This window comes from Euleptes europaea, chromosome 13 (genome assembly GCF_029931775.1).
Source record: "Euleptes europaea isolate rEulEur1 chromosome 13, rEulEur1.hap1, whole genome shotgun sequence".
NCBI classification, from domain to species: Eukaryota; Metazoa; Chordata; class Lepidosauria; order Squamata; family Sphaerodactylidae; genus Euleptes; species Euleptes europaea.
Window position 1 is genome coordinate 30132923 of NC_079324.1, and position 22281 is coordinate 30155203.

Here is a 22281-nt window from a genome sequence, read left to right on the forward strand (position 1 = left end):
TTTGACTTCTCAATTTATCTTGGAGCATGGCTAATAATGGTTTGAATTTCTTTTTGGAGCAGCGAAGATCTTCACAGTTAAAATAAATGTTGTTAGTCTTGTAGCCAACTTTATAGAAGGGAGTTGTGAGTTTAAAGAACGAGAAAAGCAGCAGCTTGCTGCTGGAACTGCTTTATGGACATTAACTTTGTTTAAGGATTTGTGGGGAAGGGGGTTAGAGTAATTATTGTCCTAATTCAACTGCCATAACATTTACAGCATAATCTGGCGTTGTTTGCTGATGAGTATTGTGGCTCAGTTCAGCAGTAATAATTGCTTGTTTAAACTTTTTTAAATGAAGCAAGAAAAATAGCAAATTGCAAGGTAGACTATATTTTGGGCCCCAACGCTTAGGGGGGAAGCCCTGTAATATAAATTATTGGTTCGCCAGTTAATAAAAGGGAGGGGGGTTGTACTTGGCCAGGCTCACTGCATACACATGTAAAAATATCATTGCAAAAGATGAAAATAATACCTGTCTTGTCTGAAAAGATGTGTTGTGAGCAAAATCCTAGTGGAGTATGAGACCACTGAAAGTGGGGAGACCGTACACTGAAAATTCTCTGAGCTACCACACTCCATATTTTTATTGTAAATACTTATTGCTATACTGGAGGGAACCTCTCCATAGAATCCTACCCTCTCCCATCTTCCAGCCATGGCCTGAGCCCATCTTATCCTGCTGTGCCAAATAAAATAGTTTTGTGCCACTATTGTTGGGTTGTGCCTCCCTCTGGTCTCTAGAACATTAAATGGCCTTTCACAAGTTATTGGTCACCTTTTGGTGTTGTGTGAAGCTAATGCTCAGACTATTTTCTCTTATAGGTACAGGGGAGACCGTTGCTATTATGATCAGCAATCTTAAAGGGAGAGAAATCCTTCATAGGATGACAGAGGGCTTCCAAGTGACCATGGTTATTGAAGTGGGGAAAAAGCATGGATCGTGGATGAACAGCTACTCCATCTTCTTTGTTTCGGTGTCCTTCTTCATTGTAACAGCGGCCACAGTAGGATACTTCATATTTTATTCTGCTCGAAGGCTTAGACTTGCAAGGGCTCAGAACAGGAGACAGGTGAGTTTGGCTTTTCTTGCACATTCTTGCGTTCTTTGTGTACTAGAAAACCTATCTGGTGGCTGTTGGGGGGGATTTGCAGGGAAGGGGGTTAAAAATTATAAGCACACACAGAGAGCCAAATGAGAATTGGGGAAAGGAAATAAACAAATTAGAAAACAAAATAAAAGTACAATTTATATCTCAGTGATGCTCGATGTGGTACCCATGACACCCACTAATGTGTTTACTGGTACTCTTTTCCTCCTTTTCTAAATCAAAGAGCCAGTCCTGGCTTTTCTTCTCAGTGGAGAAGGAGGTACTTCAGAAGAGCTCAGTTGGCATTCACATGCAGGGAAGAACTCACTTTTGTGTCTACGGGGAGTAGCCCATTCATCAACACCTGCCTCCATAATAGGAGGATGCTTGCCTTGAAACCTCCCTATGTTTTGTGGTTGACTACAGCCCTTGTGGTGCAAACTACCTGTTCTCTAAATTCCCAAAGTGCCCACAAGCTTAGCAAGGCTGGAGACCCATCCTAGCTGATTTAAAGATTACCGAAGGGTTCTCTGGTTTTCATGCTTTCACTGTACGAGAGGCCAAGCGTTTCAAGATTCATAGTTGAAAGCTGACAGTGGTTTCCTTCCTATTTTAGGGATCGAGTGAGAAGGATGGAAATGATCTTTAATAAAAAAGGGGGGGCTATATGCAGGTATTCTCTCCAAAATGGTCAAGAATATTGAACCATGTCCGTAATATCACATGGTCTTTGTACTCAGCCCTTGTGGGAGATGTGTGGAGAGCTAAAACTGGACTGAATTCAGAAGTCTCCCAGGTGGTATGCACTTGGAGATATCAGACGGAGTGTGGGGGAGGGAACCTCCCTGAGATGGGCCATCAGGTATGGATGTAGTTCACCATTGTCCCACTCCCTGGGGGTGTTCTTTTCAGACTGCTTAACAGACATCTGGGTGTCAAATCCTTGGGGCTTATGCAATCTTCCATAGCTGAAATGTTCAACTAAGGTCCCTGCAGAATTATCCCTTCTTACATAAAAACCACAAATGTGTGTTCGTTAAAACCTCACTTCATAGAGGCTTCCTTTGTCTCCTAGTAGTATAGAACAACAAACATTGGGAGAACAACTGATGCATGCATTCATCAACATTGACATTTGTTGCACTGGCCTTATGGAGACTAATCATGGTGTTTGTATGTATGTGAATTGATGGATCTTCTTTTCTTTTTTCTTTTCTTTTTTTCATTTTTGATAGTTTTAATGTTACCCTTTAATCTATTGCAAAGAACAATCACAAATTTCATGACAACACTAGCTAAAGTATATACTTATGAACTATCATATTTATCACCACTGAAGAAGAAACTTTGGATCTCGTTAACTGTAAAACAGTTAAGTGATGTTTACACACTGTGAATGTCAATGATTTTAATTTTGAAAGCTTGTGCAGGGAATTGCTAATTAGTCAAGTCTCTCTGGAACTATTTATCATCCATTTAAAGTCCAATAAGCTTGGTGGCTACAGTAAACAAGGGGTTTCCAGTTTGCCACTCATACATTTCTAGTAAATGTTTTACAGTGCTTGACCAAGCCGTCACTTATAGAGAAAAGGAGATCCTTTTGTGAAAACATGCTCCAATCTGGAGACTGATTTCAGTCTTTCCTGTTCACCCATAGATATTGTTTCTAGATGAGTAGACACGGGAGCTTTTCAAAAGATTCTTATTTTTGGCCATCTATGTGCCAAGGATGTGGGTGAGCTAGTAAAAAATTGTGGGCTAGTAACTCTTGTGGACTTGCAAGTTCTCCCATTTAAAAAAGGTAAAGGTAGTCCCCTGTGCAAGCACTGGGTCATTCCTGACCCAGGGGTTACGTCACATCCCGATGTTTACTAGGCAGACTATGTTTATGGGGTAGTTTGCTAGTGCTTTCCAAAGTCGTCTACAGCAAGCTGGGAACTCATTTTACCAACCTCGGAAGGATGGAAGGCTGAGTCAACCTTGAGCCGGCTACCTGAAACTGACTTCTGTCGGGATAGAACTCAGGTCATGAGCAGAGCTTTTAACTGCAGTACTGCAGCTTACCACTCTGCACCACGGGGCTCTCCCACCTACACATAGTTTAATGTGTAAATTGATTTTTGAAAGATATGAAAAATGGAATCTAATTAGAGCATTCATGCTGATCTAGAACTATTTGCATAGCTTTGGACAAGGCGGGTCAATTTTGGTCAACGAGAAGTGGTGCAGTGGTTGTGTAGTGGCTCAAATGTCTGACAAGCTTCTGGACTCTTGAGTCCAGTGCAGTTGTACAGGCATGAAGGGGGCTCTAAAGGCTGAAGTGGTTCTGATTTGGTATGTTACTGAGGTTACTACCCCTTTCCTACCACTCCACTGAGCAGCGTTAGAAGCCTTCCTCCAACATCATCATTGGAGGGGAGACTCCTTAGACTGGAAGAAGGCTTCTTGAAGGATTATTAAATCCAGCCCACTATATCTCCATGCTCATACTGGATGCTACTGCTAATTCTGCATAGCATAGTCTGTGTTTTGCAAACCTAACAATGTAAGAGGCTGAAAAGAGAAATATCTTTCCACTTACTTTGCATTTTTTTAGTATTTCCTGTCTAGTCAGCTTTGTTTTTTTTTCCATCATAGTAATTAAGGTTCCCTCTTGAGTGTGTCATTCATGCAAGGGAATGATCTAGTATCTGGAATAGAAACCACAAGGCGACTAGCCTACTTATTGGGCAGACTTAATTAATACTGCTCAGACTTGCTCCTTGATCAAGATGTGTGCATATAATGTGTCTTGTTATCAGCCTGTGAACAGATTGGTTATGTCCTAACTAGAAACAGCCCTGCAGTGCTATACTCCTCCATTTCCGAATGTCTATTACACACTAGTTTCCGTTAGAAATTGGTAGATACTGAGGATGTTGCTGCCCTTTAAGGGCTACAAATGAATACCTAGCTCTTTTTGCATTTTCCAGGAATTGTTCAGGTATTTCTCAGAGTTACTTAGTGTAGGAAGGGTTGTTCCTCTTCCACAGTGAGAAGCTTGAGTATCCGCTGTGCAGTTTTTCCTAGGCTGTGTGAGCTTGACTCCTTGTGAAACAGCCGTTCCTCCTGCGCTGCTCTACTGGTGGCAGGCCAGTTCAGGTTCCTCCAGACTATAATTACAGCCGTTCCCTTGCTTTTCCCCCATCCAACCTAAAATTATTTTTGCAGAGCTAAACCAGTGTTTCTTGTGCAGAATATAATCAGTTGCTCACCAATATTTATAGTCTCTTAAAAGGATATGAATCGTCATGATGTACCTATGGCAAATTAGTCTCAGAGTGCAAAATGAGACAGATTCCATTTATCTTATTCCATTCTTCTGTAATTATGTTAAACAGTCACGGGCAATTTCTCCTTCCTAGCTGGCCTTTGGACGAAATATACTAGGTATCTTACAGGCTTCCCCTTGTTGCAGCTCGCTGGCTTGACTGTTTCAGCATAAACTGCATAATTCATCATTGCTTCTCCTGGGATTTTCTTGCATGCATTACATGAATGCACACTTCTTCTTCCTTTAACTCTGTCAGGTCTGATCCAACAGCTTTTAAGACTAGTTTATGTCGTCCCCCCCCCCCCCCGTGTTATAAAAACTTGCAAAATCTATTTGTCTACCGTATATACTCGCGTATAAGCCGAGTTTTTCAGCCCAAAAAAAGGGCTGAGAAAACCCAACTCGGCTTATACGTGGGTCGGTAGATGGAGGGAGGGGGGGAACTTAACCACTGCCGCCATGGCCGCCTGCCCGCATGCCTTCTCTGCAGGCCAGGAGCGGCCCACGGGGCCTCCTGGGCGCAGGGAGGGGGCCGCCGCCGCCATCTCCACCGGCGCCGCCTGCCCGCGTGCCTTCTCTGTTCCCCCCCCCCCCGCGTGCCTTCAGGGGGCTTCCCTGAACACGCACGGGGCGGGCGGGCTCTTTAAACAGATCTGCGCCTGCCAGCTGGCAGGCACAGATCTGTTCCCCCACCCCACCCCAGGCGCCTTCAGGGGGCTTCCGTGAAGGCGCGCGGGGCGGGCTCTTTAAACAGATCTGCGCCTGCCAGTTCCCCCATCCCACCCCGGGCGCCTTCAGGGGGCTTCCGGGAAGGCGCGCGGGGCGGGCGGACTCTTTAAACAGATCTGCACCTGCCAGCTGGCAGGCGCAGATCTGTTCCCCCACACACACACGCGTCTTCAGGCGGCCCTGCGGGCCCCTGGACCATGGGGAATGCGCGCGGGCAGGCGGCGGCGGCCCGGTAAGGTAAGCCTGTGGGGGGGGGGGAAGGGCCTCCTTTCCCACCCTCTGCTTATACGCAGGTGCCTAATTTTTCCTCATTTTTGGGGTGAAATTAGGCACCTCGGCTTATACTCGGGTCGGCTTATACCCTAGTATATACGTTATATTTCAGACTAGGACTATACTATAGGCAGCAATGGTTCTACTGTACCAGTTTGTAAGACTATTATCTGTCTGAAACCTCTGACAGTATCTGAAACATTGTGAAAGGCCCAGTCATCAGTATTCCTAAAGGACCTATCATATATGTAACCAAAGAATAGTCTTATTCAGGGAGAAATTAGTGAAATGAAGGGGAACTGATGCCCTTTATTATTTGACTGACAGTTTGCAAAATTGAATGCAGGTTCTTTTGTATTGACATATGCTGGATTTTTAAAAAAATAGTTATTTTGTTCCTTTATGTTGGGGAGGTTTCAATTAAACCCATACTAGTTGTAGTTTTCTCTCTTTATAGTCATGTGATATATATAAATGTATGTTTTGATCAATGCACAGCAAAGCTGTGTAACTGACAGGTTTAACAGCAAATAAAGAATTGTTAGCTTGAGTATCTATGGCACTTCACTGTACTAATAATTTATGTAATGTTCCTAGCAATTAAGGAGAGAAGTGCTTCTTTAGGTTTGCTGAAGTCCCTAACCGTTGCTCCAGTAGATCAACAGAGGCTATTTGTTTAGCTCTCTTTTGCAGCCTGTGTTGGCTGATGAGGGGAATGCCATCCACCCAACTTCCTTTCTGACTTTATGGCAAATGCCTTGAAATTCTTTTCCAGTGGGGTTGGCAGAATTCCACTTTACAGCTGGTTTAGCTGTGTTCACGCACTTTGAATCAGGATTATTGTGTTTCACTCCACAAGAGTGAAACAGCTTTTCAGATTAAGTCCAATGAAATGCATGACTGCCATTTCTGACTACAAAGTGATTCAGACAAGCTCTGAGCAGTGAGTGACTTGATTTAATTGGCTCGCAAACCTCAGTGAAGACTTGAAAGAGTATGATTACAAACTAGTGACCGACTGGAATAATGTTATTTATTCACTTACTTCATTTACATCCTACTTCTCTCCAATGGGGACCCAAGGCAGCGTACATCATTCTGCTCTCCTCTGTTTTTATAGGCTGAGAGTGTGTGACTGGGCCCACGGTCACCCAGCAAGCTTCCCTGGCAGAGTGGGGATTCCAGAAGGGGGTCTCCCGGATCCTAGTACAACACTCTAACCACTACACAACACTGACTTCTGTAGCCCACACAAAGAAGTATTGATGAATGTGAAGTAACTGTTTAGGATAGTTACAATGAAGAATTTGAAGTTTTTCTTCTAAATAAAAACTCCTCTGAAAAGATTTCAGTTGTATTTGGGAACTTCCATTCTAGAGGCCATTAATCAATACTATTCTGCCACTGTATATTGCCATATAAACCCTGCAGCATGTTTTAAAAAGGTAAAGATCCCCTGTGCAAGCACCAGATCATTCCTGACCCATGGGGTGACGCCACATGCCGACGTTTACTAGGCAGACTTTGTTTACAGGGTGGTTTGCCAGTGCCTTCCCCAGTCATCTTCCCTTTACCCCCAGCAAGCTGGGTACTCATTTGACCGACCTCGGAAGGATGGAGGGATGAGTCAACCTTGAGCCGGTGACCTGAAACCAACTTCTGTTGGGATCGAACTCAGGTCATGAGCAGAGCTTGGACTGCAGTACTTCAGCTTACTCCTCTGTGCCACGGGGCATGTTTTACAAATGTTAAATTATTTGATGCATAAATGTCTTGGCTCATAGTTATCTTATTGTTAATACTATTAAGCAACTGTTCTTTAAATGTTTAAAAACAAACAAAAAAGCCCCACTTAGTGTTGATAAATAGCGTAGGAGTGTTTGGTCATCACCCTTTATGGGAGAACAAATTCCGTGTTGACTTTAATGCTTGTCTTTTACAGAGACAGCTGAAAGCAGATGCCAAAAAGGCTATTGGGCGGCTTCAGCTACGTACACTGAAACAAGGAGACAAGGTACGGTGAACAAGAATCTCCCTCGGTCTTCAAGTAGTGTTGCTGTTCCAGAAAATAACCACATAAATAAATCCCTCTTTTCACAATACAGCAAAGTAACATGAGGTTCATTTCAGGCCCCATCCCCAAATTTTTAAAATGCCACAATGAGATGCTTCAGTAGCCATGAACCCCTCAAGAAGGTGTAAAATGATGGCAGTTTGAACCTACATTGCGTTATGCATCCTTTTAAAATAGAGCGGATTCAAAATTAGATCATCACTTTGACTGATGTTGCAGGTCTTTCAGGTTTGCTGCCTGTTCAGCACCGTTGTTGACTCTAGTACTGTCTTCCTCTTACATGAGATTTTCCCCCCCAAACCAAGGGCCAAAAGGAGGATAGGATTTGAATGAGCTCCCAAGCCACTGTTCCTTTTAAAATTAGGTGCTGTGGGGCCCATTTCAGATTGGGACTGTGGCAAGGGGGCTAAGCCATCCCTGAAATCTCTGGATTGAATTTAAGTTGGAAAGATAGCATTGGGGAGGTAAGGCATAACCCGAACACCACCCTACCCATGGCTAAAGGAGTGAGATTTGTTTGTTACAAGCATTAGTCTACGGTGTTACAAACAAATCTCTTAACAAAGGAACTTTTCCATTCTTTAGGAAACTGGTCCTGATGGAGATAGCTGTGCTGTGTGTATTGAAGTGTACAAACCAAATGATGTCGTACGAATTTTGACATGCAAGTAGGTTTTCGCTTCAGTTATATATTGTAATTAAAAGATGTTGCCATTTTTCTTCCTCTTCTCTCATTTATGCAAAATAGAGATTCTCACGGAGGATCTCTAAGTGTATGTCAGTGGGCAAATCTTATCCTCACTCCAACCTCCTGTCACAAAGCTAGCTTCTAAAAGCGGTCCTAAGAATATTTATTGAAGCCAGGTAACTGTCACACCCCTTGGTTACTGGGAAGCTCAATTCAAAACATGTTATAAACAGCACAGGGCTGCTGCTGAAAATGGCAGTCAAGTTCTGCCCCTTCAAGGAGTGTGGCCAGTTTATCCCTTGTCATCTTTTGCTTTCCCCCCACATCCGTTATCATTGGCTGCTGCTGCTGGGGTGAGAGCATAGTGTGGTGATGGAATCATAGAGTTGGAAGGGGCCATCTAATCCAACCCCCAGCTCAGGGCAGGATCAGCCTAGAACATCCCTGACAAGTGCTTGTCCAGCCTCTGCTTAAAGACTGCCAGTGAGGGGGAGCTCACCACCTCCCTAGGTAGCTGATTCCACCGCTGAACAACTCTTACTGTAAAATTTGTTTTCCTAATACCCATCCGGTACCTCTCCGCCCGCAATTTAAACCCATTATTACGAGTCCTATCTTCTGCTGCCAACAGGAACAGCTCCCTGCCCTCCACAAATACTTAAAGAGAGCAGTCGTTTCTCCCACTCAACCTCTTCTTCTCCATACTGAACATTCCCAACTCCCTCAGCCTTTCCTCATAGGGCTTGGTCTCCAGGCCCCTGATCATCCTCATTGCTGTCCTCTGGACCCGTTCCATTCTGTCCTTATTGAAGTGAGGCCTCCAGAACTGCACACAATACTCCAGGAGTTGCCTGATGTCAGGATTGAGTATGGATGCAGAGGAGATCAGAGAAAGAGAACTCAAGGATGCCATTTTTGGTGGCAGCCCCACAGTTAGTTTTGTTGATGGCTCAGAGAATAGTTGAATCCAAAGTCTTGACTCAATTTTAACAAAACGATTCACAGTTTAGCTTCAAAACTTGTTCAGTGTTAAATATAGTGCTAAATTTGTAGATGGATAACTTTTTATGCTAAGATTTTAAAAGCTTTAACCCTTCAAAAATGGAAGCTTCTAATATGTCAGCAAGAATGACATTTGGCTTGAACCAAAGATTTTTGATCACTAGTATTTTGCAGCAGTTATCAGATGCAGTGGTTATAGAGTATACTGGCTTGGTTAAGGGGCCTTGAATCTTTCCTTGCAAAGGAATGGTGATTTATTTCATAATTACATGTGTAGAATAGAAGCTATTATTACCAAAAGTGACCATGAATGCTTCCTTAATGGTAAATATTTTAGCTGAAAATCTATAAAAGAAATCACTCCATTCAGCATTATTCCATGGGTTAATCATTAACAAAACTTTCAACAAGGGAATTACTCATATAGAAAGTAAGCTGTAAAATGGACCATGACATGGAAGTGATGTTTCCTGATGTGTACATGTTAGAACTGGTAATCACTCTGTCATGGAAACCACTGATTAGCAGAGTGGTTCCCCACATCTGTGCTGGGGCATATTGGTGTGCCACAAAAGAACTGCTAGGATGTCAGACGAATTAAAATGGACTATAACATTTTATAGGAGAGCCAGCGTGGTGTAGTGGTTAAGAACGGCAGGACTCTAATCGATTCCCCACTCCTCCACATGAAGCCTGCTGGGTGACCTTGGGCCAGTCACAGTTCTCTCAGAGCTCTCTCAGCCCATGCGGAGGTAGGCAATGGCAAACCACCTATGAACCTCTCTTCCCTTGAAAACCCTACAGGGTTGCCACAAGTTGGCTGTGACTGAACAGCCCTTCGCGCACATGTGCGCACGCACACACACACAACATTTTATAAGGTTTTTGGGAGCCCACTAGGGCTGTTGAAATTTTTTTTGGTATAGTTCGGCTTTGGCAAAATTCGGCCCTTTTAAATCCAGGCTGTGCTGAAGTCCGAGCTCCCCCGCTTCGGATCCGCGAAATTCGGCGTGAGATCTGGAGTTCAGGGGAAAATTCCCCCCCCCCCCCCGCGCGCCTTCACGGGACTACCCTGAAGGCGCGCCGGGGGGGGGGAAACAGATCTTCAGGGAAGCCCCGTGAAGGTGCGCGGGGGGGGGAGGAGCCTGACGGTTATGCTGCTGTCCCGAACCCCGAATTTTTTTGCTGAACACCCCAAAGTCAGGGAATTCGGCTCCCCCGTTTCCCACCCTATTTTGAATTCAGTTCCTCCCGAACCGGAAACCGCCGAATCGGGGGAAATTCGGCAGTTTTTCGGTTCAAGACGAACCAAATCAACAGCCCTAGAGCCCACAAAAGGGAGCATTCTCTGAGGTTCTTCTGTTGCACCTTCTAAAACCAAACCTTTATAGGTATAAGAACTAAGTGCACTTCTAAACAAATCGGCCATTTTAGATTAAAAACACTTGCAACAATCTGGGCTGAGGCAAAGTTCATACCATTCCTTAAATAAAATTCATGTTGACTCTGTCTACTTAATCTACTAAATTGTGCCATTTTTTGAAAGCAGCCCCATAGCTCTCATGGCATTTTCAGTAACCAAATGCACTTATAGGGAGCAAACAGCATGTGATGCTGGGGACCCACAGTGATATCCTCAGATGTCAGCTGAGGAAGTAGGAGGGCTAGCCCCCCACCCACCCACCCACCCACATCATTTCTTTGCTTGAAAATCCCCTCCCGATTCTGGTTTAAGCTTGAGTAGAGAAAGACAGAAGCAATTCAGGTACCTGCCTTTAAACCTGGGGGTGGGGGGTGTTAGGAAAATGTGGACGGGGTAACACTTACCTTTCCCCACCGCTGCAGCCATGATCAATGTCATTGTTGTCCTTTTGTACCCCTGCGGCTGTTCCTGTGCAGTTTATTTACATGTCTGGGATGCAAGTATGAATCCCTAGCATTACCTGAAGCACCTGAAGCATTTCAGAGTTTATAAGGTTAAAAAAAAAAAACAGTTCCTGAACTGATACCTCTAGCATGACTGTACTTACATAGGACTGAAGTCAAATTATTCAGAAAATGGCTATAGATACACATCTAACATCTGGATGACCAGATATAGGCCTTTGAAAGGAGGTTTTTCAAGGACATCATTAGTGACTGTCTGATAAGTCTGACAACTCAGAGTACTGAAGCTTGTCCATGTCTATTGTCTGTCTACATGTACTATTAGATTGAGGTTAGGAAGGTGGGTAGAGAGAAAAAATGTAGAAAATGATTCTTAATGGTTTCCAAATGATGGGTTGACCTGTTCTGTCTTACAAATTGTTCAAAGGCTGCAGGGGACAGAGGGTTTTGCACATCCTTGCAAATCTGTATACCCAGTCGTTTAATGCTTGTTACCTTGTACGCAAATGTTCTCTTACGCAAGTTCACTTTATTGCCCGTGTGCACACAATCTCTCATTTACAAAGCTCCTCATCTCAGTTGAGTTCTACAACTCTTCCTTTTGTTTGCCATTCTCCTGCCATCCAATTCTGTGCAGCTTACTGCCTGCAATTAATCAGTGCTTTTTCTTTAATGAAAGGTACCACCACATCAATCCCAGCCCCATTGCATTATTATGTTTTGTTAAGGTTCTTTGTTGTTAGACTGAATTGTTATAATTAAGGGATAAATTTTACCTACATTGTTCCATTGCCTTACAGTTGTTTTTTTTACTTGTGGTGTTTTCCCAATTCTCCCATCCCAGCCCCACTACATTATTTTGTTTTATTAAGAATCTTTGCTGTTAATATTGAATTGTTTTATCATATTAAACTTTTCTTTCCAGCCATCTTTTCCACAAGAGCTGTATTGACCCATGGCTGCTGGAACACAGGACTTGTCCCATGTGTAAATGTGACATTCTCAAGGCCCTAGGAATTGAGGTATGTCTGCAACTCAAAACGCTCAGTTTAACTAAATCTAACTTCTGTTACTTGTAGATGGTAAAATTGAATGGTGCTGTTGTAAATACTACAGAGGTACTACAGAAAGACGCTTTGGCCAAGGAGCTGGGGAGAATGACTCAGTTAGAAGATTAGGTTAAAAAAATGCTGCGGCTCTCTTCCTCATGACACATTTCCCAACTGCTATCAGAGATCAAAAAATCTGCTAAGGAAGTAGTCATCTTGATTTGTTCTGCCCAAGTTGTCTAAAGCTTTCCTCAAAGACAAAAAGATAAATGTAATATGGATTGTGGGTGAGAAGAAAAAAGCTCAGAGCTCTGCCAAATGAATTCCACAGACACAAGGATTGCAAATCTTCCCTCCATCTCTCCCCCACTAGTAATATTGCCACATGGGTCGGGAGGCTGCAGAGGAGAGGGGGAAGGGAACAAAATCACCTTGCCTCTTCCATCAGTGCAACTCTGCTAATGGAAGAGAGGGTGATTCATCCCCTGCTCACTGCAGCCCCCTGACCTATGTGGCTGCTAGTTTACACAGGTCCTGCAACCCCAGCAATACATTTTCCCAGGGTTGGGAAGGATTGCTAAGGGAAAGGATGCAGGAAAGATCCAAGACTATCAGCATCTTCCTCTGATGATTGAGCCTATTGTGATAGGCCCTTGGGCCATCTCACTTCTAATCTTCTTGATGCAGGTGGACATAGAAGACAGAGTGGAGTCTTTCCCACCTACAGTGTCCAATCAAGCCTCTAACATCCCATCTGTTAATGAAGAAGATAGCCGTAGTGAGACTGCATCATCTGGGTATGCTTCCGTACAGGGAGCAGATGAGCCAGCTGTTGAGGAGTCTGCTCCTTCTGAGAGTAAGTATTTAATCTGTTCTACAGATTGAGTTAGCACTGTCAGAGCTACTGCATCATTCTGGTGCAGAGTTTTTGATTGCCTGGGTAAGTGGAATGTGAGTAAGTGAACCTGCTGAAATGCATTAGATTAGAAATTTAGAAATTCTTGTTTCTACTGCCACCTGCTGGAGGTTCACATGAAAGTATTTGCAGTGAAGTGTTTACAACTCTTCCTCTTTCCCCTTTCTCCCTCCCTAAATAATGAAAGCCTAGGGAGACCACCAAGGAATACCAGGGTTGCTGTGCAGAGGAAGGCACTGGCAAACCACCTCTGTTAGTCTCTTGCCATGAAAACCCCAAAAAAGGGGTCGCCATAAGTCGGCTGCGACTTGACAGCACTTTACACACACAGTTAGTTAACACCCTCAATATTTTGGAGATCTGCTCTTTTAACAGATCTGTGCCCACTTTATGTGTTAATGGTGTACAAATAAAGGTGCATCACATATTAAGGGTTCCAAAGCCAGCGTAGGTTCTCACTAAAGCTTTCACTAACTGTGTGTATGCAGGGTCAGTATTATTATGGTGCCGAGGCTGAGTAGTAGTGGCTTGTGTGGCCAAAGTGAGTTCCTAGCTGTGATAAGCTTGGAATCAGGGACATGGTCGTTCCCTTAACCTCTGTGCCACCCACCATGCAAGCTGCCTGCTAATAGATGGAGCTGTGAACCAGCAGTGTGTGTAGGCAGTGGAGCAAAAGTAACAAGCAGGCACATCAGAGGCCAAATAGAATGCATCAGAAAAGAGCCAAAATATGCTTAGTTTATATTTCCAAATCTAGTTATGTAAACTTTCCATAAACACAAATTGAGCTTTTTCTCTAAAGGAATCCACTGCATGATGTTTATTTCTAAACTTATGTTCTTTCTTCCTTTCTAAAAGGTGACAATCTCCGTCTTGTCAACAGCACATCCCAGCCTCCAGCTGTCGATGTGCTTCCGCACCTTGACAATCCAGGTTTTGAAGCAGATGAAATACATGCACGTGATGCAAAGTCCTAAATGGCTGTTGCAACAAAACCGCTAGCTGCTTTGTCATGCCAGCATCAAGCCATGTCAACTCTGATAAAGCTCATGTAGCAGCAATGTTGCCTTGATGATATTGAGTTAAAATACACGATTTGAGATTGCAGTTACATGGAATGACCTGCCCACTAAGTTAACTATATTATTTTCTTCTAGTATTAGGTTTAGTAATCGTCAAATATAGGTCTTTCTTTCAGCAAGACCAAGAAAGAAAAGATCTTCACACCTAGCCATCTCAGCACAACCACTTTTTCATGCGGTGGAACTTCATTCAGCCTACAGAATAGAAATTGTGTATCTTCTTTTAAAAGTCTCCTGGTTTTAAGTTAACTGTCTTATTTTGCTTTTTGGAGGGTTTAGTTTAAACAAGCACTATAGGGTGTGTTTCTTTCAGGTTCAGTCTGGGCTGACAGAGTGCTCTTATTTTCAGTGCAGTCCCCATTGCTGCATTGAACTGCGAGACACTAATAACTAGAACCATCTGTCAAACATACCTGTCATTGGCAGTACCCTGCATCTACTTCACCTGAGCTTGTGGAATAAAAAAAAATCATACTCTGAGAGGTCAGATGTTTTAAACCTGCATATTTTACAGGAAAACAGCTGTTTTGAAGACACTACCCATTTTTCTCCCAGATTATTTTGAGCTGCTTTGAGTTTTCAGGCAGTGTAAACATTGCCTAGCACAGAAACCAGTCCCATTCCAGATAAACTGCTGCTCTTCGCTTTGTCAGAAGCGGAATCTCTTTCACTCAGAGGGAATTTTTGTTGCTGGTTTTCTGAAAGAACGGCTGGATAAAGAATTACACCCAAAGAATGCTGCTGATATGGGAAGCTAGCAGAATCGGCAATTAGTGGGTAAACTACTTCTAAAATTGTTTGTTTAATTATGTGTGTGATGGGGAATTGGTTTTGGGCCGAAAAGGAAACATAGGGTGCCGTAGCATGGACTCTGCAACCTCATCCACCAAAGTGAATTACTACATCATCTAATGCACTTTATTTTATTTTATTGTTTTGCATCTTCTGTGGTTTTGTTTCTAATTACAACTGCTAGCACAAATTTGCCCCAAAGAACAGTAACGTGTTTAACTTTTCACTTGACTCTAACAGGAGTAAACAATATAGGTTTTTCTTTTCATTTTTGCATAGTATATGATAAAGTTGTAAATATTTGATTTCTATTAAAATCTTTGAATACAAAATGTAAATAAAGCTATTCTAATGCCTGTTTAGGATGTTCACTTATTTTTGATAATAAAAGCGGTTGTGTACAAACTGGTCTGTGTTGGCAGTCTAGTTCTCGTCAGTGGCTTTGATCTTTTGGAATTGAAAAAAAAATTGGAATAACTTTCAGCCTGTTAATGCTGTGTCTTGGTACGCAACCAGTCTTTGCAGTGTACAAGACCTTTGTCAGCATGTTGTTCACCCATGATGCCTTCAGCAGTTAAAAGAAGCTGGCTTACTCTGGTATGCTAACTACAGGAAGATTAATCGGGAGTTGGTAGAGCACAAGGTGCTGACATCCTAAAATCTAGCTGGTCACTTCTACACTTGGAAGAAGAGTTGGTTTTTATACTCTGCTTTTTTTCTAACTTTAAGGAGTCTCAAAGCAGCTTACAATCATTTTCCGTTCCCCTCCCCACAACAGACACCTTGTGAGATAGATGGGGCTGTTCTGAGAGAACTGACTAGCCCAAGGTCACCTAGCAGGCTTCATGTGGAGGAGTGGGGAAACAAAGCTTATAGTCCGCCGCTCATGTGAAGGAGTGGGGAATCAAACCCTGTTCTCCAGACTGGAGCCCACCGCTCTTAACCACTACACCATGCTGGAGCATTGTAGAAACTTGTGGCATATCAGGTGAAAAGGTGGAAGGTCATACGATTGTAAAGTAACTCCATTCCATCAGATATATATTTCTATTGACTATAGAAAGCTAGATGTTCAAATACCTTGCACATTCTGAATTTTGTAATTGGAGGAGCCGTGTTCAGCAGCAGATTATGCTTTTGGATGCATAATACGCCAGATTCAATTCTCAGATGTCAGATATTAAGAAAGGCTTTTTTTCTACCTAACATTTTGCAGGGCTGCTGTAATGGACTGACCATATGAGACAGCTTTCTATGTTCAAAAGGGTATTGGAAATTGCTTCACCAGCTGTTTAGGGGTAGATATGGCAAAAGTTGGTGAACAAGTGTTGCAAAAATGCACACGGGAAATATTCACATCACAAATAGTTCTACAGCCTTAAAGTACCTTTTCCAGTGTTGGCTCATGATTTCCAGGCCCCACAGAGTTCTCTTACTGATATTGCCTGTGTTGGGTTCAGACGCCAGGAGTGCAAAGGGGAGATTTTTAGTGGAGTTTCTTCCCCATGTAGACTCCCCAATGTCTAAGGCCAGGCACCCGTTAGAAGCTGTTCGGGCTGGTTTTTAGGGTCAAGGTTATAAATGCACCTTATTAATCATTAATGTGATCTGTGTTTGCTGGGGCTTCTGCACTGTTAATCAATACCATGCATTTTCGGAATCAGGTGGGCTAGAACTCCATAATATAAAATGTTCAAATGATAACATTTGGTATTTGAGTTGTTCCTCTTGCAAACCATATGTGAAAACCGTATGCTTAAGGGTTGATGAAAAACTTATTGCAGTTCCTGCCTAAGGTGCTTTGGAAGACCAAGAAGTGTCAGGAGTAAAATTATTTGATTTAACCCTGATATGTACCTGGTTAACTGGCATAATTTGCACAAGATTCTTGAATGAATGAGGGATTGCACATGTAACGTAAGAATTTACTGTTATCCTACAAGCTTGTAGATTATTCTGGCCACAATTCTTAAACTTCAAAGTTCACCTTACTGATATGTTTTTTCTGCCAGCAGCTGCAATGTTTAGCCTTGTGAGCTTATTCTGAGTTCTAACCAAAATTACCCACATCACTGAATAATCTACATGGTCCCATTGGTTTTTCTTCAGTTTCAGAGTCGTGTGTTGGGGAGTGGGGAGAGAAGTATCAGGTAGATAGCTGTGCTAATCTGTAGTAGTAGAACAAAATTTAAATCCAGCCCATTAAGAACAACAACATTTTCTAGGGTATAAGCTTTCTTGAGTTGGAGCTTGCCGGGGGTGGGGGGTGAGAAAAGAATGATACAACATCTACCATGACAATCTTCAGTGTCATTGAAAAATTATGAGGAGAGATGCAAATTAAAAAACAACAACCCTGAAGAGAGAGGCCTCAGTCCTCTTATAAAACAGTGCATGTTGTGCCACAAAGTCAGTGATATCTGATATTGTAAAGCAGGCTGCTGTTTGAATTGAATGCTAACCAACATGAACAAAAAGAGAAAACCTTTGACGTGAATGACACTTCAGGAAACTTGGGCAGAATAGCCGCTGGTAGATTCTGAAAGCAGATGCCTCGCTGATTAAACAGATATTTGAGATGTTGTATTGAATAAGGCAAATATATCAACAGCAATCAAATAATTCCTTTTAATATAGCTATCCCTGTAAAGCTGTCAGTGAATCGTGGCTTGTTAACTATCTGGCAACAGTGCCTTTAACTCCAAAACTTACTCAATGAACTCCAAAACTTACTCAATGAACATTTTAAAACCATACGATTTATAGCTGCAGTACTTGATCGATCACTCACTGCTCCCTCAAGGTGTTGCTTTCTTTGCTCTTTTACTGCTAAGGAAAACCAATCCCCCTTGATTTCAAGTTGTATTACTGCAGTGTACAAAATATTGCCATATGCTGTTTCTCTGGGGGCTTTGTAGATTTTCTGCGCAATCCTATATAGAACTACTGCAGTCTAAGCTTGCTGATTTCAGTGGAGTAAACTGGAGCAACTCTGCTTAGTATTGCACTGATTTGAGTCTTACTTTTCAGAAAAGATGTTGACAATTTGCAGCTGACTTGGAATAGAATTGCCTGAAAATGAGATCTATGCCAGGCGGGGTGGGGGTGGGGGAATTTCAGCCTTGAGTTCAGCCTAGAGGGTTAGGCAAGGTTTCACGTCTGGTTCCCCGTGTAGCCCCTCCAAGCACACGTTATTAAGCAGTGAACTGCTTTTTTGCAAGCTAAGCCAGGAGCAATAAAATGAAAGGGCCAGTTGTGCAATGGTAACACTTTGCCTGGCATGCAGCAATGTATTCGGGTGCTCTTAAAGGCAATGAAATCAGGTTAGGAACCAGTAACAATTTAGCCATCGCTCTAAATGAACCAGGTGTCTACTCAGGACTTCCACAGACCCACCTGGCTTAGTTGTTAGGAGAAATAGAGCTGGGTGTTACCCACATGTTGGTGGCACCTCACTCCACATCTCTGATTACCTCTCCCAGATGTCTTAAGTAGATGAAAACAGCATGGGAGATAAGATGGATCCCTGTGTGACCCCATAGCATAAACCTCACAGGGCCAAGCACCATTTCCCCAGCACCACCTTCTGGAATCGGTTGGTCAACTAAGAGCACAGTGGCCTCTCCGCCCAGCCAGCCTCTCCAGAAGGACACCGTGGTAGATGCTCCTGAAAGCAGGGGTCATAAGAACATAAGAAAAGCCATGCTGGATCAGACCAATGCCCATCAAGTGCAGCAGTCTGTTCACCCAGTGGCCAACCAGGTGCCTCTAGGAAGCCCCCAAACAAGAAAACTGCAGCAGCAGCACCTGCTTGTGTTCCACAGCACCTAATCTATTCGGCATGCTTCTCTGATCCTGGAGAGAATAGGTATGCATCATGACTAGTATCCATTTTGACTAGTAGCCATGGGTAGCCCTCTCCTCCATGAACTTGTCCACTCCCCTCTTAAAGCCTTCCAAGTTGGCAGCCATCATCACATCCTGGGGCAGGGAGTTCCACAATTTAACCAAGTGTTGTGTGAAGAAATACTTTTATCAGTTTTGAATCACCCTCCAGCTTCAGCAGATGACCCCATGTTCTAGTATGAGAGGGGGAGAAAAGCTTCCCAGGAAGATCAACAGGGATGCACGCCCCCCCCCCCCAATCACTTTCCCAGGAAAGGCCAACAGTCAGGGCGACCAAGGTCATTTCCAGATGAACCCTGAACAGAACACGTGGCCAAAACAAACAGCCACAACTTTCAACTAGTGAAGGTAAACTCTTTACTGGAAGCCATACCTGCAACTTCTAAGACTATTCAAGTGAACTAGGAAAAAAATTGGTCAGGAATTGAGCTAATGTAACGAGCAGTGCGACACTGCACAGCAGGGAGTACAAAACTTGCTGTTTTGTGGGTCAGGAGATGGTTTAAATATGTTTGTGGTCCTATTCCTCAGTCAAATGCCACAGCATATATTAACACTGGATAGCCTTAACAGTTGGCTCTGAAGGCATACTTTTACTAATTAATTGGGTTTGAATCCTGAAGTTCTTCCACAGGATAGATAATGGGGAAGGGCAGGAGAGGCTGAGAGGGTGGTGCGGTCATTGAAAGGGGAACACCTACTTTCCATGCAGAAAGTCCCAGGTTCAATCCCTGGCAGCTCCGGTTAAAAGGATCAGGTAGACAACGTAAAAGATCTCAGCCTGAGAGAGCAGCTGCCAGTCTGAATAGACAGTAGTGACCTCAGTTACGTTTATGACAGGGCAAAGGCTTGCCAACGTTAAACCCAGTGAAGGCTGCAGTTATTGAGCGGGGATTAGAACCCAGGACTCCCCAGGGTAACATTAGTCTCAGTGCTTTTCACTGCCGTATATCCCCTTTCTCCAGGGAACAATTTAAGGCGGAGAAGCTCCTTTCCTGGCCTGGATCCTGCTCCCTTTAAAAAGCTGCACACAGAGGGAGAATCTCCAGCAAGTGGAACATTTCCCACTGCCGGGCAAAGCGCCAACAGCTGAATCTTTCATTGGCACACAGCAGCTCATTCAGGGAGGGGAGAAACCCAAAGTTGGCACCTTCACCGAAGAACTGGAGGGGGAAAGATCACGACGGGTAGCCGCTTTAGTCTGTCACTAGGGCCACTTCTGCATGGTCAGTTTTGATGCTCACTCACAGCTCTTTTTTAAAATGCGACTTTAAAAATGCCTATTCGCGGTCCCGACGCAAAAGGAGAAATTCCACACACACCCACACTCGCCTGCTCCTTTGTTCCTGTTTGCATAGCATGTGCATAGCTAACTCGCCGCTGCTATTTTGCATGGAGACTAAGTCCTATGAGGAAAGGTTGAAGGAGCTGGGTATGTTTAGCCTGAAAAGGAGAAGACTGAGGGGGATATGATAACCATCTTCAAGTACTTGAAGGGCTGTCATATAGAGGAGGGTGCCGAGTTGTTTTCTGTTGCCCCAGAAGGTCAGACCAGAACCAACGGGTTAAAATTGAATCAGAAGAGTTCCATCTAGACCAGGGGTGTCAAACATAGGCCCACGGGCCGAATCCGCCCCTTGAGTGCTCTTATCCGGTTCGCGAGCCAGCCGAGGCAGTCACCCCCTCCACTCTCGATCTGGGCTGGCGAGGCATGGCTCGGCCCCCTCCAAGTGACATTTATGTCATATCTGGCCCTCGTAACAGAAGAGTTCGACACCCCTGATCTAGACATTAGGAAGATTTTTCTAACAGGGCGGTTCCTCAGTGGAACAGGCTTCCCTGGAGGTTTTTAAGCAGACGCTAGATGGCCATCTGTCAGCAATGCTGATTCTATGAACTTAGGCAGTTCATGAGAGGAAGGGCACCTTGGCCATCTTCTGGGCACTGGGTGTGTGTAGGGGAGGTAGTTGTGAATTTCCTGCATTGTGCAGGGGGTTGGACTAGATGACCCTGGTGGTCCCTTCCAACTCTATGATTCTATGGTTCCTTCAGGGGGATTCTTCGCGGCAAACACCAAAGGTCGCGTTCAGGGCCGAATTTAGGTTTGATGAGGCCCCAAGCTATTGAAAGTAATGGGGTCCTTTATATGTCCAGCTGTCCTTTGTCAACAACAAATTGTCGCTGGTTTTTTTTTGTGTTGAATATATGCTATATGGTAATTTATGGACCTAATAGGTATCTAAAGCCATTTGCTGTATGTAGGTTTTATTTTGTTTTTTATCTTATTGTAGCGGGGAAAATAATAATTAAAAGCAGGAAAGAGAGACAGAGAGACTTCAGACCAGAATTAGAAAAAGCCAGTGTTCATTCAGTAGCTACTGGGCTCAGCCTTGCTCTTGAGAGCATTAAAAGAATTAGCTGCGCATTTTAACAAAGGTGTGCAACATCTTTTATAAGCGCATTATACATTCTAAAATACATCACACATACATTATACTGTTGATTGGTCATGCAAATCTTCTACAGTTAATTGGTGGATTATAAGACATTACTGATCCTAATAGGTTTTAATCATACAAACATTTGATTGGTAAACCATAAAGCAGACATCACATGATCGGTCATCTTTGTCTAAAGCCCATTGTTCTGCACCTGCTGCTCTTATCATAATTATGCTCCTTTTTATTTCTCAGCGCCTGTTTTAGTTTTAGTAACTTTCCCCCTGCAGTTTCACCTTGGAGAGCTGAATAACAACTTTCTTTCTATCTCTGAACTAAATATATCTTTTTGCCCCCCTCCTTTGGAGTCCAGTGATTTTCCAAAAGGCCTACTGATTTTCTAAAAGCCTGCCACCTCATTATATTTTGGAAATGTACATCCAGTTTTTTTTTTCCTTTAAATTTTTAAATTTAGATAATTTTAAATTTAAAAATCTTCCCCCAAGAGAGCGGGGCCCTAAGCTATAGCTTGTTTAGCTTATACGTCAATCCGGCCCTGGACATCGCGCGAAATGGGCTCTTTAGTAACGCGAGGCAGTCTCTTCTTCAGCTCTTCCTGAAGAAGCGAGCCGTGGCTCACGAAAGCTCACACCCTGCCAGAAATGCGGTGCGCCTTTAAGGCGCCACTGGGCTCCTGCTCTTTTCCCCCGGAGGGGGAAAGGCCGACTCACCCAACGTCGGAGGGCGGGAGGCGCCAGACTCTCCCTCCCCGGCTCTGTTCGGTGGGCCAGGCCGGCCCCCAAGGAGCGGAGCGGCGAGGGGCCGCGCAATGCACGCCGGGTGCTGTAGTGCGCGGCAGGGGCGCGCGTCGGCGGCAGGAGCCGCGCTCCGAACTACAACTCCCAGCGGGCAACTGGCGGGAGGCGCCGGGCTCCGCCTCTCCCGGGGAGCTGTGGCCGGCTGCTTGTGTACGTGGGAACCCAGAAGAGCTGGAGGAGGGGG

General features: G+C 43.9%; 1 protein-coding gene across 1 annotated transcript in view; it reads left to right on the forward strand.

The window, feature by feature from the left end:
* Positions 1-14184, forward strand: part of RNF128 (ring finger protein 128) — a 45276-nt gene extending 31092 nt beyond the window's left edge. Inside the window, exons 2-7 of the mRNA XM_056859560.1 lie at positions 865-1112; positions 7388-7459; positions 8105-8187; positions 12022-12118; positions 12833-13001; positions 13920-14184. Coding sequence (XP_056715538.1) covers positions 865-1112; positions 7388-7459; positions 8105-8187; positions 12022-12118; positions 12833-13001; positions 13920-14038 — 788 coding nt within the window. The 3' untranslated portion in view covers positions 14039-14184. The remainder of the gene's footprint in view (positions 1-864; positions 1113-7387; positions 7460-8104; positions 8188-12021; positions 12119-12832; positions 13002-13919) is intronic.
* Positions 14185-22281: the final 8097 nt, after the last annotated feature.